The sequence below is a fragment of the Populus alba genome, chromosome 3 (assembly GCF_005239225.2).
Source record: "Populus alba chromosome 3, ASM523922v2, whole genome shotgun sequence".
Classification (NCBI taxonomy): domain Eukaryota; kingdom Viridiplantae; phylum Streptophyta; class Magnoliopsida; order Malpighiales; family Salicaceae; genus Populus; species Populus alba.
In genome coordinates, this window is record NC_133286.1 from 15,248,080 (window position 1) to 15,259,450 (window position 11,371).

The window sequence follows — 11,371 nt, forward strand, 5'->3', positions numbered from 1 at the left end:
GTCCTATTGTCTAGGCTAAATCTACCTTAAATTAAGAAATGAACATGCATCCTTATTTTGTAGGTTAATTAAAATCTACTTATAACATGAATACACTTTAGCACAATCATACCACATACTTCCTAACGAGATGGAAATATTGTTCAAGCTTCGCTTGATTGATTGCAGGCTAATACCCTTGGACGGTAAGTATTGCTCTCTGTCTTAGCTGATAGAGAGTCATGGCCAATTCCTTCCATGGGATCAACTAGCTTACCATTAAGAAGCCGTGACTGGAGCTGGAAAGACAACCACCAACTTTACAGAAACCGACATGGATCCACGTAGCGTACGTGCCAAATTGCACAAGGTGACGGAGATTGGGATTAATCTCCAAAGCAGCAGCAAGTCTTATCATTTAACTGCTTATTACATGAAGATGTTGCCAGTTTCTTCGAAGTTCCTCACTTTGGAGTCATTATTTCTCGCTCGAAGTTATATAAAAAAAAAAAAAAAACAGCATTTTTTACAAACTTCCGACATGAAAGCCAAGTTACAAATATTACAAGTTTTAGTTGATGCTTAAATAAACTTTAGTGGATGCCTTAAACAAACTTAATTTGTATTCTATCAAGCAAAAGTACAACTTGTCACATATACATATCGAAGGATTAATTAGATCATTCGATGAACATTGTTTAAGGAACACAAGTTGCTTCACTTGTCAAATCTCGAGCTATTACAACACTGCTGTCAAAGCAGATTCAAACCATCCAAATATCTAGCAATCATGTGACCTTCATTATCTCACAACTGATTACATTCTGCTAGATTTATAAACCTAATAATCTATTCATAATAGTTTTCCAATCTTGAATACACTTTCAATACTAATGAAAAAAGATGAAATTATAAGGAAGAAATTGATCTCTCAACGTTTACTAGGTGCTCTACCTCCCATGATCAGGTTATCCTAAACCCTTCTAAATTAACCAGGATGAAGCTCTTTATTTTAACTAATTGAGACCATCCCTATCACATCTTCCTCTGATATCTTTTCACATGCCAAAACTCTATTACAATTAACAAGTCAATCCATTGAATCATGTATTTTCATATCTCCATTAAAAGTTGGTATGTCAGTTTAAAAACAAAAGTCGCTAGTGTCATGGTTAATCTGGCCATGTCTCTCCCCATCTATTCCCCTTGCCAATAAAATAGCATCTTTTACTACCCCTTTATAAAATTCTTCATAAGATCCTAGTAAATGTAATGTTTTAGTTTGATATAAATAGTTCTGACATTAGATGCATCACACAGTAAATCTCCATATATAAACCAGATAAATTTTTTTATCCTTGTTTGCATGATCTAAGAGAATCCATTTAAGACAATATGTTATTTCTTCCAATTTAGTCTCATAAGGCTAAATCTCTACTCCAGACTTCTAATCCTTGTTGTTTGAGTTCCCTGAGCCTTTTCAAAAGCTTTCACAATGTCTCTAATATCTTGTGTCCCTTGATCTATATCATTATAATGGGTGTTAGCACTATTGTCCATCGGCTTAGTTAATCCTGCTTTAATATTACTTAATGTAGCTTATAATGAAGGATATAGGGTTTGTCGCCCTAAAAATCTTTAAAATAAAAAATGTAGTAAATTATTGAGAAAAACACATGAAAATAACTATAAAAAAAATCTTGCCACTCTTTAACAAGATAGCAATTAGGAATTTAGTTCAACATTTTCCTATCACTCATAAGGAGTTGTCAGTAGTTATCAAGGTATGATCATTGTTTTGTTTTTTTGAAGGTTATGAGAATGTTATTTTGATTAATTTATTGTGTAAAAACAATGGCCTAGTAATCAATTTTATTCAAGTTTTCAATATGAATTGCATCTTTATATATGCTCAGATGATTGAATTTTCATCACTTTTATTTTTGTTTTTGTTTTTCTCTGGTTTTACAAGAAAACAAAACAGACATGGTAAATTTTTAAATTATTGATAATTGATGGCCAAAGGTCTAAAAATACATAATAAATAGTACATCATAGTAAACCAACACCAAAAGAAAAACTAGAAATAAAATAATTAAAAAATTAAAATTAATAAAGAAATATAAAAATTATAATTCATAAACATGAGCAATGTAGGTTTATTTTGTGATTCAGGGTCATACAGGAATTTAAAACCCCTGAAAACCTAATAAAAAGGTAGCACAAACATGAAGGCTTAATGACTGAGTCTGTTACAAAAATGCGCATGTCATTCACCGCTTCTTCTTTTTTTCAAAAAATTATTTCAGTGTTTTGAAGAGTATAAAAGAAAATATTACTCCCGGCATAGCTCGAACCTAGAAAGGTTTGTATGATACAAACTAACCAATTGAGTTGCGAAACAAAGAATAAATTAAGTCGCTTCACTACATGTGAAGTAAGATTTATCCCATGTCATATAGGTGTTTCCTTAATGTTGATGTTATTAGGGTAATGTTAGTACCGACTGATAAAGTCAACATATCATTGTCTAAATTTAATAACTTTGTTTTTTTAAGAAAGTAGATCGATCGGCAACTTTCTTGAGGTACCATCTTGCATGCATCCTCACTTCCAGTTCACATGCAATAGGCCCATCTCCTAAGAGTTGGTCACAGCCTCACAGCAACACCTGTCAAAAAGCAAAACCCTTGCTTTCCCCTCATGGCATCAGGAAACGCAAGTGTGCCCCATCATACAGAAGGGAAACTCTGATGCCATCAAATGCATTTGTCCACAGGGAAAACGGAAGGAAGAACAAAGAAAAGAAGGAACAAGGATGGCCCCTACCTTTTTCTTTACTCCAAAGCTAATTAACTGGAAGTTCTTGGCATGTTTGAGAGAATTACCTTGAGTTTGCAGATACTTTTTAGGCATCACATGAATAGAATCCCTCTCAGCTCTTGCATTTCTTAGTCCTCATGTTCTCTCTGACTGGTACAGCTTCTCGGGGATGTTTTGAATCCACTCGAGGTATTATTATTGCCTAGTCGAGTAACCATGGGGCCTCCTCTCTTTCTTCTTCTTTGCTTTTTGTTCCTTCTTTCTGGCACCATCACCTTAGATGATAACACGTTTACTGAGATTTCTGGTAAAGAAAACCAAAAAAGACCGCCCTTTTGCTCCTTTTTTTCTAACATCCACTTTAAGTCTATTTAACAAAAGTTAAAAATATCGTTGAACTGTTTAATAAAAGTTCTCAGACTTGATTATTAACAACTGGCTGGCATTAGAGGTGTCCAATTATTAGGTTGAACTATTTAACAAAAGCTTTCATAATCACTGAGCAGGATTGCATGAATTTGATTTCTCTATGCATGAGTAAAATTTGACATCATGTCACCTCAAACTTCACCAGTAAAACCTATTCATGTGCATGTCTCTGAATTCTTGATATCTAACTGGTACTCCCATCACGTCAAGCCAATAGTTTTGTAAACCAAGACAATATGGCATCTTTTTTCTCTCAGCAAGAGGGAGAACAGCTGTGATGGAGAATTTTTCCGGGAGTAACTTAATCTGTGTGTTTAAATAGAGTTTTAACACTTAAACATGTTGTTGCCTTGGAGATGATTAACCATTCTACCTGTTTTCCAACGCTATGTATCCTGTCTTCCAATGTCAAATCTACCTTTCTATCATTTTGGAATGATTTGTTTTATCCTAATTATTACATAAATATTAACCCCTCCCCCAGTCTCCTTTTCCCCTTGTATATATAGAAACGAAGAATCTCTATGATCCGAATCAGAAATTATTTACTTCTCCTCTGATGAGTACTCTGTTCTATAATCTGCTACAGGCAATAAATGACTGAATAAAGTGGATTTGATTAATTGGAGTAGAAGATTTTTTTCTCTCCATTAATTAGCGATGAGTAGGGCTATGAAGTATATATGAGGATTTGTTTTGGAAAAAAAAAAACACAGCATAGTAAAAAAAATTTGGAAAATATCACCGGCTAGAAAACTAACATAATTTAAATTAATATAATTACTGTTAAGAATTAACAACTATTTTTTAATATTGATTTGGTAACAACCATAATAGCAATTGTTTATTTTCAATATATAATTGTGGTTACAAAATTAATATTTATAATTATGATTGTGTTTAAATTATATTATTTTTTAAAATATTTTTTAACTTGTATTAGTTTCAAAAAAAAAAATTTATTGAACTGTTTGGTAAAATACAGGAAGTATGAACACAATATTAGGTGTTCTGTCGTCCCGAACCACACCACCATTGAGTCAACAGTAACCTGCTGCTGCAACAAATTCTTCAAAATATAATTCCACTTGCCCGAATTTATAACTACTCTATAACATAATGTGGTACATATAAGAAATCCGCTATATTCTATATACAATTTGCTAAGAGCCAATATAGTTTATTTTCAAAAAAGAAAAACAAATCATAAATCTAAAACAGCAAGGAATGAGTAAAGAAACAAAAGTGACAGAAAAATGGAAATCCAAGCATAGCTAACCGTCTTTTTCTTTAAATTGCTCCCACTTAAGCTAAGAGCTCGTGGAAACATTATCTCCACAGCTTAATCAAAAGTTTCCCATGCTGTTGTGACCACAAAAGACTTGGAATTACTCAATACTGGTCGCTGCTGCGTCTGTGTTGGCATTTGCATTGTAGCATTCCGCTGTTTGGACTGAACTGACTGTTTTTGCTTTGTTATTTCCATTTTCCCAGTTGAATTATCTTGTTGCTGCAATAGGATTTTGCCTCCATTGCTTTGAATTGTCTGTTTTTGCTCTGTTATTGGCGTTATCCTTATTGAATTATCTTGCTGCTGCGATGGGATTTTTCCTTTATTGTATTGAAGTGGCTTCTTTTGCGTTGGTGTTGGCATTTCCCCAATTGAATTATCTTGTTGCTGCAATGGGATTTTGCCTCCACTGGTATTGGCAGTAGAATAGTTTAACTTGAGCCTATCAAGAGCTTCAATGTACTGCTGAACTTTCCTTTCCTTCATGAAAGACATGGCAAAGCAAGAACTTGAGCATTAATCGAATTGAAAGGTGTGACAAGAAAGATAGTAGAACAATTAGAAGTCCCATAATACCTGCATTCTCTTCTGCAACTTCAAGTCTCCCTCAACAAAAATCCCATCCAATGCTACTAATTTTGCCATCAAGATTTCAGTCAAACCATCCACGTCTTTCTCTGCTACTTTTCCTCCTTTATAAGTTGTTGTTTCCAAGGATGTCACCTACCAAATTGCAATGAAAAGAATTTCTCAGAAACTTTAAAATCTGATATCTGCTAGAGGCACCCGTGTAATCTTTATCTCTAGTAAAGTTTACTTACCTTATCACCAAACTGGTCGACTTCTGAGCTTACTTGTTGCAATGACTTGGAACCCTTTTCTATCTTAGCAGATTTGAGCATCTCAAGACAACGCCTTTCGCGGCTGGTAATGTCCTCAATTAACACAATTTTGGATCCGTCTTTCACTCCGGCAACATCTAAATACGCCTTCGAATTTCTCTCCTTCTTCTTGAATATCAGCTTTTGATCCAGAGGGTGCACTCCTGTATGTTCCGCTAGCATTTTTTTCAGTTCACCTGTAGCCCAGAAACCAACTCCTTAATATTTATCATTCTAAAAAACATCAAGTCAAAAGCATCATCAATATAAACAAAGACACGGTGATCTAAGAATTATGAAATTACCAAAACTTGCTTGAGAACTGATACTGATTTCATGACATGAAGAACCATATTTGACTCTAACTTTAATGTTGGAAACAGGAACAGAGTTGTGATTGGAATCAGCAGTAGTTCTCTTTTGAACGAACATTCCTCCTGGCCTAATTTCCCATTCTTCAACAATATTCATATTGCATCTGCTAACATAAAAGTCCTCCTTGCCCCCCTGAGTAAACATCCCCTTAATCTTTGACTTCATTGGTTCCATCTACATATATCCCTGAACTTGCCTTAAGGCTTAAGATAAACGCAGATGAGAAGAAAGAAAGAACCTTAGATCTCTAAGAAAGTTCTCTTCATTGATCTGAAGCAGCGCTTTCCGGTTAACAACTACTGAGTTCAAAGGACACGGTGTGTAATATTTGGACTCAACTGAACTGCTATAAATACAAGAAGGGTTATTTTACATGAAAGAAAACACGTTTCTACAAAAAGACAATGGTGATTTTGAAAACAAAGTAATGTTTTTAATTTTATATATTGAGAGGATGGTTAACGGAGAAATATTGCTAGAGAGAGAGATTTGATATCTTTGCTGAAGCAAGCAAGGAGGAGAGAAAGGGAGGGGGGGGGGACGAATGGCCAGCGAAGGAGAAGAATCTAATCTATGTATACAGAACTAAAGGGTTTTTTTTTGTTTTTGGAAATTATTTTTGTAATGAAGAAGACGAAATTAAAATGGAAACGTTGACATTTGTTTATATGGAATGGGAAATTTAACCATTAAAAAAAAGGTGCGAGTTAAATGGAGGGAAGCAGAGTAAATCTCTTTTTTACCTAAATCAAAGATATATTTGATAAGTAAAGTTTGATAGAACTGCTATTTCTTGATATCTCCATAGTTATAACCATTTTTTTTTAGCTTAATAAGTAAATTGTAGGATAAAAGTTTGTCCAATTCCTTCCAGTTTTTATTATAAAAAGGAGGCTCGAACACAAGATCTCGAGAGAGGGAGAGGATCCTATTGCCAGTTAAGCTCTATCCTTCCCATTAATATATATTAATAAAAAACTAGATTTCCATACAAATTGGGTGAATAAACATGTGCGAAAGAAGAAAAAAAGAAAAAGAGAGAGAGAGAGAGGGCAGAAGTAAGAGGCAGTCGTTTTCTACGAACTGGAAGGCAATAATAATAATAATAATGTAGGAGTAGGAGAAGGGGTAGGAGGAGGAGGAAGGAACATGGTAAGGCAAAGTCTGATGACAGGCACAAAAAGAAAAGAAAAAGCTGTAGCCCTTGTCTGTCTGTATGTTTATGTTTGCTTGGTTGTAAGGTTAGAGTAATGGTGTTGACATTATTAATATTATTCAAAGCATATTGTTTTGTTGTCAATGTCAAATACTTCGAATGCTGCCAATACATACATACATATGTATGTATGTATGTATGCTGAAAACAAAATCCCATCCCATCCATATTACTTGTTTGGACAAGTAAACGAGGGCCCAGAGAGCAACCCATTATAGTCAAACCATGGAGTTCTCCATAATACATGGCCCAACCAAAAGATAAGATGGGTTCTGACCAAATCAGGCCCACTGATAGTCACAGACACAAGGCATCCACAGCATCTACGCCATTACTGAGATGACAGACGGATAACTAGCTCAACCGCAACGTAAAGGTTGAAGAAGTGGAAAATTATGCAAAAAAAAAAAAAAAACAATATGCTTTGAATAATAAATTATTTTATTTTTTACAGTTTTGTTCTCCTTTGATTTTGTTTTTTTATCATATTTGATGCTCGTTTTTTTAATTATTATTTTTTTTACTTTAATTATTTTTTTTTTTTTTTTTCAATTTTATACTAAAAATTGAGTTTATTGAATAGGTTTAGATCTAAAATTTCATGAATTGTGAGTTTAGAAATTAACCCAAGTTTAAAAAATTTATTAAGGTTTTTTTTTTTTTTTTTTAAGTTCATATTTTGTTAGTTTTATTCTTCAACTTTTATTTAATTGAATATTAAACTTTTATTTAATTAAATATTAAACCTGATTGAGTCAATGAATCAAGTTTTAGATTTTTTGAGTTAGTGAATCAAGTTTTAGATTTTTTTTTTATTTCTTTTTGGCATCACTAGACATTACACTTAATTTTTAAATATAAATTATTAAATTATTAAATTGATAATAAATTAATTAATTTAATCTTATTTTATTTAAAATTATTATTTATATTTGGATTAACCTTTTAGAAAACTTAATGAATCACATACATAAAAACTATCAGTCATAAATTAAAATAGAATGATTAATCAAATATGACTTGATTGTAAATAAATTTTAAAAATTAAAACTAGAATATAATTTATACAGAGAATTACAATTCTAACTCTAAAAAAATTAAGTAGAAATTTAATTAAATAAATTTCTAAAATTATCCTAAAATAATATATATAATATGATTCAAGAAGTAAATTGATATTTTATTATTTATAAGATTTTTAGATTTCTCTGTAAATAAAATATTTTTTTCTTTTTTTTGTGTGGTGAGTTGAAAATAGCACAGTTAGAATACCTGAAAAACACATAAAAAAACTAGCACTCAAAACCATACATTAAAGTAATTAAAGAAATTATTCAAAGCAAAAAAAACATTTGATTTTCAATAACACGCATAAATCCCAAGCAATTCTAAAAATTATATAACGAGATCTTTAGACTCTAAAAATTTTAAATTGGGAACACACCTTAATGATGGAAGCCTTAGCACCTCCACCATCTATGGATACTCGTGTGCATAAACATATGTCCAATATCCAGAAAAAAGTTAGCTGCTTGCTATGTAAACCAACTTGGGAGTTAATTTTTAGCATTGCGAAAACATAAGCATGAAGATTGGCCCCTAATTTTCAGTCTTCAACAAATAATAACCTTACACTTGATACAGAAAAGAGAAAAACCCATTTCAGAGGTCCTATTTGCTCAAGTACAAAGCAATCTAGTTATAAATTATTTCAGTCAAAACTACACTCTCAAGTCTCAAACGATATCTTCATCCCACTACTGAAAATATTACAATGACAGTGGAGGAACTGAATCTCAAAAGCAAGAGCAGCACATAAAATGCAAACATATGAACAAACAGTAGGGAGATGATATGGTTCCCCAGTCCATCACACAATCAGATTAAAGACACTGAGCAGAAGCACATCGAGGTAATATAGCCTGTCTAATCAACAATGGCATTCACAATTATGATGCCACAAAAACACAAGAAAAAAACCACCACACTAATTGAACCAAGCAAATGCAAGGGCAGTATTAACAGACAAATGAATATAGATTGTTTCATCATCCCAACACATGCAATTCGAATTCACTGAAATTCAGCAATTAGAAGCCTAAACAAGAAAGGGTTAAGTTACCACATTGAATTTTCACAAAGACAATATCCAACTAGACTAAGTATCAGGGCAAAGTGCAAAAGAAGAACAAAATTGCAAAATATATGACACGGGGCTCAAAAGTTTTGCTAAAATGGCGGGAGTTTAATTGCACAAAGCTGAGATATGAAGTTTGACAATGCCATCCAAAAGTACCGATAGAGCATATTTCCTACAGTTTATTACCTACTCAATAATGGACTGGATAACACCGGCTCCAACAGTCTTCCCTCCTTCTCTGATAGCAAACCTCATACCTTGCTCACAAGCCACGGGCATAATAAGTTCCACCACCATCTTCACACGATCCCCAGGCATAACCATCTTCGACTCCTCATCCTTATCATTCATAATTGTAGCCACCCTCCCTGTAACATCAGTTGTCCTCATATAAAATTGAGGCCTATACCCAGCAAAGAAGGGAGAATGCCTGCCACCTTCTTCCTTCTTCAAAACATAAACAATCGCCTCAAACTTGGTATGTGGAGTAATTGACCCTGGCTTCGACAAAACCATCCCTCTCTGAATATCATCCTTTTGAACACCTCTCAATAACAACCCAACATTATCACCTGCCAATGCTTCATCCAATATCTTTTGAAACATTTCCACACCAGTAACTGTTGTATTCCTAGTCTCCCTCAACCCCACAATATCTACTGTCTCCCCAGTTTTAATTGTCCCTCTCTCAACCCTCCCGGTAGCTACAGTCCCACGACCAGTAATAGAAAAAACATCCTCAACGGCAAGTAAAAATGGCAAATCAGTTTGCCTTTGAGGAATTGGTATATAATTATCAACATTATCCATAAGTTCATATATTTTATCAACCCATTGATTCTCTCCTCTCTTGATAGCCGGATTTTCCATCAAAGCCTCTAAAGCTAACAAGGCAGAACCAGAAATAATTGGAATATCATCACCAGGAAACTCATAACTAGACAACAATTCTCTTACCTCCAACTCTACCAACTGCAACAGCTCCTCATCATCAACTTGGTCTTGTTTATTCATAAACACAACCATATTTGGAACCCCAACTTGCTTTGCCAACAAGATATGCTCTTTTGTTTGTGGCATTGGACCATCAGCGCCAGACACAACAAGAATAGCTCCATCCATTTGAGCAGCACCAGTAATCATGTTCTTAACATAATCAGCATGACCAGGACAATCGACATGAGCATAATGGCGAGATTCCGTCTCATATTCAACAGTAGCAGTGTTAATTGTGATTCCTCTAGCGCGTTCTTCAGGTGCAGCATCAATTTCATCGTATTTTTTTGGTGCACTGCCGCCCATCGAGGCTAAAGCCATGGTTAGAGCAGCGGTGAGAGTTGTTTTGCCGTGGTCTACATGGCCTATTGTGCCAATGTTGACATGGGGTTTCTTTCTTTCGAACTTCCCTCTAGCTGCACGGACAGTGAGAAAGCGGTGGCGGGTGGTGGTGAGAGGGGAGGTTGAGGAGGTGGGAGTGAAGGGGGGGAGAAAAGAAGACGAAAGGATGGATTTTGAGGGGAGTTTGGAGGTGGGTGTTAGGGAGAAAGTAGGAGTGGATGTGGTGGATGTGGTGGTTGAGTGGTGGGGGTAGAGGAGGTTTGTGGAGGTGAAAGTAGTTGTTGAGGCGGAAATAGCCATAAGGAGTGGCGGATTAGAGAGTGATAGAGGGAGAGAAATTTTTCTTGATTGGGAGAGAAATGTATGAGAGGATGTGTTTTGTTCTCTCTTTATGGGTAACAAAAGAATGGCTGTTATTGAGAGTTTTATCCTCTGCTGCAAGCTGCTGCTTCTGAGACCAGAGGCAAGTTGTCACCAAGGGTAGCATGGAAAGTTCATGAAATCACCTCCCAAGTTGTAACATGTGGACAGGAGTTTGAAGGTTTAAGGTTATTAAAGGAGTGCTTGCCCCTAGAGTCCTGTAAAAGAATGTTGGGTAACAGTAACTGGGTAAGTGGACAGTTGCTCCTGATTAAGGAATTATATAAATTAAATTGTGTTTAGTTTTTTTTATATTTTAAAGTGTTTTTATTTTTATTTTTAATATTAATATATTAAAATAATTTTAAAATACAAAAATAATTTAAATTTTAATAAAATTTTATTTCAACCACAATCTCAAACAACTGCGAACACAGCAGTACTACTAAGGTCGGAACTCATGTTATAACTTGTGTTTGTGGATTGACAGTGGAGATTTTACCAGGGGCATGAAGTTCAGCAATAGAAGGGCTAAACGG

The 11,371-nt window shown here is 34.4% G+C and overlaps 2 protein-coding genes across 2 annotated transcripts; both read right to left on the reverse strand.

Annotated features, from left to right (window-relative positions):
• Positions 1-4,289: 4,289 nt before the first annotated feature.
• LOC118028524 (BAG family molecular chaperone regulator 2) lies at positions 4,290-6,699 on the reverse strand. Its single transcript, XM_035032127.2, has 4 exons — positions 5,709-6,699; positions 5,344-5,600; positions 5,099-5,245; positions 4,290-5,002 (listed from the first exon to the last, which is right to left on the reverse strand). The coding sequence occupies exons 1-4, from the start codon at positions 5,950-5,952 to the stop codon at positions 4,574-4,576; spliced, it is 1,077 nt and encodes a 358-aa protein (XP_034888018.1). The 5' UTR covers positions 5,953-6,699; the 3' UTR covers positions 4,290-4,573.
• Positions 6,700-9,093: 2,394 nt separating this feature from the next.
• On the reverse strand, positions 9,094-10,885 carry LOC118028522 (elongation factor Tu, chloroplastic). Its single transcript, XM_035032125.2, has one exon. The coding sequence runs from the start codon at positions 10,770-10,772 to the stop codon at positions 9,321-9,323; it is 1,452 nt and encodes a 483-aa protein (XP_034888016.1). The 5' UTR covers positions 10,773-10,885; the 3' UTR covers positions 9,094-9,320.
• Between the last annotated feature and the right edge of the window lie 486 nt (positions 10,886-11,371).

Excerpts from the sequence above, each read along its gene's own strand:
- LOC118028524 (XM_035032127.2), bottom strand. The coding sequence starts at position 5,952 with ATGGAACCAATGAAGTCAAAGATTAAGGGGATGTTTACTCAGGGGGGC. Across the intron at positions 5,246-5,343 it reads TCGACCAGTTTGGTGATAAG|GTGACATCCTTGGAAACAAC; the intron begins GTAAGTAAACTT and ends GCAATTTGGTAG. Across the intron at positions 5,003-5,098 it reads AGTTGCAGAAGAGAATGCAG|GAAAGGAAAGTTCAGCAGTA; the intron begins GTATTATGGGAC and ends TCTTTCATGAAG.
- LOC118028522 (XM_035032125.2), bottom strand. The coding sequence starts at position 10,772 with ATGGCTATTTCCGCCTCAACAACTACTTTCACCTCCACAAACCTCCTC.